General features: G+C 41.2%; 1 protein-coding gene across 2 annotated transcripts in view; it reads right to left on the bottom strand.

Annotated features, from left to right (window-relative positions):
• Window positions 1-426, bottom strand: part of LOC115005510 (nuclear receptor ROR-alpha A-like) — a 19398-nt gene extending 18972 nt beyond the window's left edge. For both annotated transcript variants that reach the window (XM_029427360.1, XM_029427361.1), the window contains exon 1: window positions 305-426. In XM_029427360.1, the coding sequence (XP_029283220.1) occupies window positions 305-332 (28 nt within the window). In that variant the 5' untranslated portion in view covers window positions 333-426. The remainder of the gene's footprint in view (window positions 1-304) is intronic.
• Window positions 427-6481: the final 6055 nt, after the last annotated feature.

Genomic DNA, 6481 nt, shown 5'->3' with positions numbered 1-6481 from the left:
TTCCTCCTCCTCACCTCCTCACACTCACCTCGTCTGCTCTCGTATCACATTCCTTTACAGTGCAATTAATCCTACAGTCAGCTCCTGAAATAGTGTTTACAGGCTGAGGAGGTGTCGTGTTCACAGTAAACACAGCAACACACACAACTCAACACTGGAACCAGTTCCCCAACACACACACTGAGTGTGTGTGATGTTACTGAACACACAGGAAACTCACAAAACTTCAAAAGATGAAAATAATAAACATGAAAGTCTCTCGCACACACATTAAAATACAGACACACAGCGTTGTAACTCTTACCTTTCATGGCAGAAATCACAAAATACATATTTATAATCCAGACATGGAGTGTTTGAGCGTGTGTGTGTGTGTGTGTGTGTGTGTGTGTGTGTGTGATCAGCAGCTCTCTCTCAGCTTTGTCATCCTCTGCTGCTTTCTGCACCACATGAGGATCCATGTGACCGTGACATCATCAGTCTGCCCCTCCTCAGGCCCCGCCCCCCACTGACTGACATGGCTGAGAGCCAATGAGAAGAGAAGGGAGTTTTTAAAGGCTTGACACAAATAAATGTTTTATACACTTTACGATTTGGAGAGTTTGGAGCTGTTTTGCTTCTGTAGCGTCCGAGATGTTTGTGTTTATAATATAATATAATAAAACTAAAGGAAAACACGTCCTGCTGTCGCCTCACTAAAGACACACCAAGAAAACATTTCATTTAAGTTTAAATATAATCCTAAATAAGTCATGAGGCACAAATAAAGGATAAAAAAATCTAATGAATATTCCTGTATTTGTATTTTCACTATATATTTTTAAGAAGAAGGAGAAGAAGAAGAAGAAGAAGAAGAAGAAGAAGAAGAAGAAGAAGGAGAAGAAGAAGGAGAAGAAGGAGGAGAAGAAGGAGAAGGAAGAAGAAGGAGAAGAAGAAGGAGAAGAAGAAGGAGGAGAAGAAGGAGAATGAAGAAGAAGGAGAAGAAGAAGGAGAAGGAGAAGAAGGAGGAGAAGGAGAAGAAGAAGGAGAAGAAGAAGAAGGAGGAGGAGAAGAAGAAGACGAAGCACAGTTTCCCTCTGCAGGTCATATTTAATGTTTCATAACAAACACCACACAGTAGAAATATATTTAATTATTTTATATTCTTAGTTATTAATATTAATTATAAAGTGTTCTTCATCCTGATGGAAGTCAGACACTTGTTTGTTGTTTACGTTGTTTACTGTTTAAGTTGTTTGTTTATGTTGTTTATTGTTTAGTTTGTTTGTTTAAGTTGTTTATTGTTTATGTTGTTTATTGTTTACATTGTTTATTGTTTACATTGTTGGTTGTTTACGTTGTTTATTGTTTACGTTGTTGGTCGTTTATGTTGTTTATTGTTTAGTTTGTTTGTTTAAGTTGTTTATCGTTTATGTTGTTTATTGTTTACATTGTTTATTGTTTACGTTGTTGGTTGTTTACGTTGTTTATTGTTTACGTTGTTGGTCGTTTATGTTGTTTATTATTTAAGTTGTTTATTGTTTACGTTGTTTGTTGTTTACGTTGTTTGTTGTTTATGTTGTTTATTGTTTACGTTGTTGGTTGTTTACGTTGTTTATTGTTTACGTTGTTGGTCGTTTATGTTGTTTATTATTTAAGTTGTTTATTGTTTACATTGTTTATTGTTTACGTTGTTGGTTGTTTACGTTGTTTATTGTTTACGTTGTTGGTCGTTTATGTTGTTTATTGTTTAGTTTGTTTGTTTAAGTTGTTTATCGTTTATGTTGTTTATTGTTTACATTGTTTATTGTTTACGTTGTTGGTCGTTTATGTTGTTTATTGTTTAGTTTGTTTGTTTAAGTTGTTTATTGTTTATGTTGTTTATTGTTTACATTGTTTATTGTTTACGTTGTTGGTTGTTTACGTTGTTTATTGTTTACGTTGTTGGTCGTTTATGTTGTTTATTATTTAAGTTGTTTATTGTTTACCGTGTTTGTTGTTTATGTTGTTTATTGTTTTCATTGTTTGTTGTTTACGTTGTTTGTTGTTTACGTTGTTTACGTTGTTTATTGTTTAAGTTGTTTATTGTTTACGTTGTTTATTGTTTAAGTTGTTTGTTGTTTACGTTGTTTATTGTTTACGTTGTTTATTGTTTAAGTTGTTTATTGTTTAAGTTGTTTATTGTTTACGTTGTTTATTGTTTAAGTTGTTATTGTTTACGTTGTTTATTGTTTAAGTTGTTTGTTGTTTACGTTGTTTATTGTTTACGTTGTAATCCGTTTAAAAGGGATGAGAGGGGAAATTTTATAAAGTTATTTGTCTACATTTATTTAATTAAATATCCCAAATTATAATACAATAATATCAATATTTTACCACTAATAACTTGTTGTTTTGTTTTAGGTAAACTGCAGTATCTTTGGGGGGGGGGGGTATATTTGGTAAAAAGAGACTTAAAGTCATCTTTCAGTGTCCATCACCCGCCAATCAAACAATAACGACCATGTGACGTGAAACATAAACATACGCACGAGTAGTAACAAACATGAGATTTGATGGAAACCAGATTGTGAAGATGTTGTGACAGTGAGGACGACACAGATTCACTGAACTCTGACGCTACTGATGGAAAACAAAGAGAAGAGTCCGATATGAAGTGTGGAGAACGTCACGCTAACACGACCTCTCTGCTTTTACTTCTGCACAGCAAAGAGAAAATAAAGAGTCAGTGACGGACTGAAGCTAACAACATCCCACTACTTGATAAAACAACACCGGCTGAGCTTCATTGAGAACGATGAAGCCTGAAGAACATGCGAGCAGAGTAAACATCAGCGTGTTGACGCCGATGCTGCAGGCGGCAGAGACTCCTGCCAGCTGAGAGGAAACTGAGGAGCAGCAGGAGCTTCATACTTCCTCCAAATTGGCAGAACAGGGCGACAATTTACGTTCCGAAAGGCTCGGCGGCCGGCGGCGGCGCTCTCCGCCTCCCCTCATCAGAACCAGTCAATAGATTCTCAGCAGCACGTTACAGCACAGCGCCTGAAGGATCATCCCACGCACTGCGACTGCAGGAGGATCTCACATTTATTATCCGTCCTTATCAGCTCTAATGAGAGACACTCAACTCTGGCAGCGGTCCCCCGTCACACATCCGTCCCCGTCTCCTCTGCAGTGAGGACGGTTTCTAATGAGGGGGACATCAACTGTCAGTGCACCACCGAGAGCGAGAGTCAGTCCGTGAGTTCAGCTGACACCTCCTGTCCCTGAAGGTCACTTCACTCAACTTTACTCCACAGAAACAATAAGTGAAGGTCAGATAATAAGAGAATTTACTAAATATATTAAACGTTTAATATGTAGTAAATTGTATTAATGCAGTAAAGTAGTTTTATTGAACGTCAACATCACGTTTACACGCGTATTGTCTAAAAGAAGCATAAATAAAAGCTTCAGCTCGGACGCAGCTGAGCAGAAAGCTTTTAAAAGATTAAAATATGTCTGATACGTTAGAGGGAAAATGTTATTTAGGGTGGAAACATGAAGAACGTCGCATTGACACAAACATGGCCGCCCCAGCTCCCGCTCACAACCGCCATCTGAAATACCAAATCAATCCACCGGCAGCATCGCAGTCAGAGACCAGAGGAAGCACAATAAACCATTACCCCTAAATTCGGTTAAAATGTGCGAAACATTTGGAAGGAAACCTGGAAACTGACAGCTCGTGCTTTCTGCACCAAGTACAGAGTCAGATCCAGCCTGCAGCCTGTCATGCAAACGTTTAGATGATGGGCTGGTCCAGAGGTGAAGCCACGTGCGAGGACTGAACACTGTCGACGTATTGAGACAGCAGAGATTACATGTCGTTAGATCGTTAGATATATGTCACAGTGATGTATGTTCCTCTGCTGAACTAGTTTTCTAGAAGCTCACAATGTAACTTAGTTACACAGGTTTAGATTTCTAACTTCCGTCTTGGAGACGAACATACAAAGTAAACTTCAGGGATTCGCTTTGGAGCAGAAAAATAAAATCAGTTCTAACTATGAACCTACAGAAGCCATGAGCTCACAAACTACGGTGAGCAGAAGGGGTCACAGTGGAAGTCTGACGAAACACTGTTGTGTTCATGTCACGTTGGATTTACCGTCGGGAGATATTTCAAACGTGTAAATGTGTTGACAGATGAAGGCGTGAAGAAGTTGGAGCAGCTGATCGCTCCATGCTTTGTGCACCTGTACCTGCCCTTCTTCTTACGTCTCACTGCAGTTATGAGTATAAATATAAGGATTCCTCAAAACTTAAACGTGACGGAGAGAAACCTGAAACATCTGAAGACGTCAACGTTTGCAATGAGGCTGATTTCCAGCAGCAGTTACACGACTTCTTCTGCAGCTTTACGTGATCTCGGTGACATTCTGGGGTGAACGTCGACCCTCAGCAGAGACGCAGCTCGTCGTCTGGCTGCTCTCCAGAAGGCCACACGAGGGGGGGAGGGGGGCGGAGACGGTCCTGGGGGCCAAAATCTGTCGGGGCCACAGTCACTCGCTCCTCTGGTGACGCTCCGCTCGCTCGGCCCATCTGGACGAGGTCGCAGAGTGTGTGTGTGTGTGTGTGTGTGTGATTACAATCATTTTCAGTCTGAACTCGAACACGCGTGTCCATCTGTGACCTGCATCACTACTGACAGCAGGAGAGAGGTGGAGGCTGTTACCATGGCAACCAGGTCTCACCTTAGGTGGTTGTGTGTGTGTGTGTGTGTGTGTGTGCACATTCTTTATAAAGCTGAGTTACATGTAGCTGCAGCAGAATAAGTGGTGATGAAGATATAAAAGGTGTTCCACAGCATGATGAATGAACGACGGCGCCTGCGAAGGTTTCAAAGCTTGTTCATATCGCCAACGAAGCAAATTTGCAACACTTGTTCATTAAAAGTTTCACAGAGATTGAGTCGCAGAAGATTATAGATTGAAGATCAAAGTGTGCTTCGTTCAGTTCCTTCAGTGAGAAGCTGCTGAGTGACTTTCAGCTGCCTCTGTGAACGTCTGGGGCTTTTATTGTGAAGGGTTGAGAGGAAGTATAAAGGTTCTCAGGTGAGCTCAGCGGCACAATATGTTTTAAAACTTATAAGATTATTATCTTTTTATTTTGCTCTTTTAAATCTTATTTAAATGTGTCATTATATTTTATATATATATATATAAAGTATATATATATAAAGTATATATATATATATATACTTGATGGTCCCGTCATGTCAGAATTAAGACATTTATGTAACACCAACGTGTGAATGTTATGTATTGTATCTGAAAGAGGCGTATTGTTTGTTGTATCCATCTGAGGACATCACCTGTTGTACCTGAGCTCTGAGAGATAGATTTTTAAAATCACAATATTTTAGATTTATTTTCTTTCTTTTAAAACGAAGATTAAATCCTGTCAGTGCACGATGTTTGTTTTCCATTCACCTCTCCTGTCCTGTCAAGTCTCCTCCCATCAGCCATCTGGTGGTCTGCCATCACACACACACACACACACACACACACACACACACACACACACACACACACACACACACACGCAGCGCTGCGTCTCCTTCAGTCACTTGAGGCCAACACAACTTTGTTAAGTCTCTAAAGATTTTTAGTGTTTATTCTGCCGTTAATGTCTCAAATAGATTTAATACATATCTTTATCATTTAATCGTATACATTTTCATGTTGTCTGAAGAGATTATCCCGGTGGACGAGAGGGTCGCCTCCCTACCCCTTCGGGTTATGGGGGGGAAAACTCTGACTGTTGTTTGTGCCTATGCCCCAAACCGCAGTTCTGAGTATTCGGCCTTCTTGGAGACCCTGAATGGAGCCCTGCAGGGGGCTCCAGTAGGGGACTCCGTAGTCTTGCTGGGAGACTTCAACGCACACGTAGGAAACGATGGAGACACCTGGAGAGGCGTGATTGGGAGGAAGGGCCTCCCTGATCTAAACCCGAACGGTCGTTTGTTGTTGGACTTCTGTGCTAGTCATGGAATGGCCATAACAAACACCATGTTCGAACATAAGGATGCTCATAAGTGCACGTGGTACCAGAGCACCCTAGGCCAAAGGTCAATGATCAATTTTGTAATCGTATCATCTGATCTGAGGCCGCATGTTTTGGACACTCTGGTGAAGATAGGGGCGGAGCTGTCGACTGATCACCATCTGGTGGTGAGTTGGATCAAGGGGTGGGGGAAGACTCTGGACAGACCTGGTAAACCCAAACGGGTAGTGCGGGTGAACTGGGAAAGTCTGGAGGAAGCCCCTGTCCTGGGGATCTTTAACTCACACCTCCGGCGGAGCTTTTCAGCCATCCCTGTGGAGGTTAGGGGCATTGAACCTGAGTGGGCGATGTTCAAAACCTCTATTGCTGAAGCTGCGGTAATGAGCTGTGGTCTCAAGGTCTTAGGTGCCTCAAGGGGCGGTAACCCTCGAATACCGTGGTGGACCCCGGTGGT

The sequence above is a fragment of the Cottoperca gobio genome, unplaced genomic scaffold (genome assembly GCF_900634415.1).
Source record: "Cottoperca gobio unplaced genomic scaffold, fCotGob3.1 fCotGob3_311arrow_ctg1, whole genome shotgun sequence".
In the NCBI taxonomy this organism is placed as follows: Eukaryota; Metazoa; Chordata; class Actinopteri; order Perciformes; family Bovichtidae; genus Cottoperca; species Cottoperca gobio.
The sequence above is the reverse complement of the archived record's forward strand: the minus strand, read 5'-3'. Positions and strand labels throughout refer to the sequence as shown.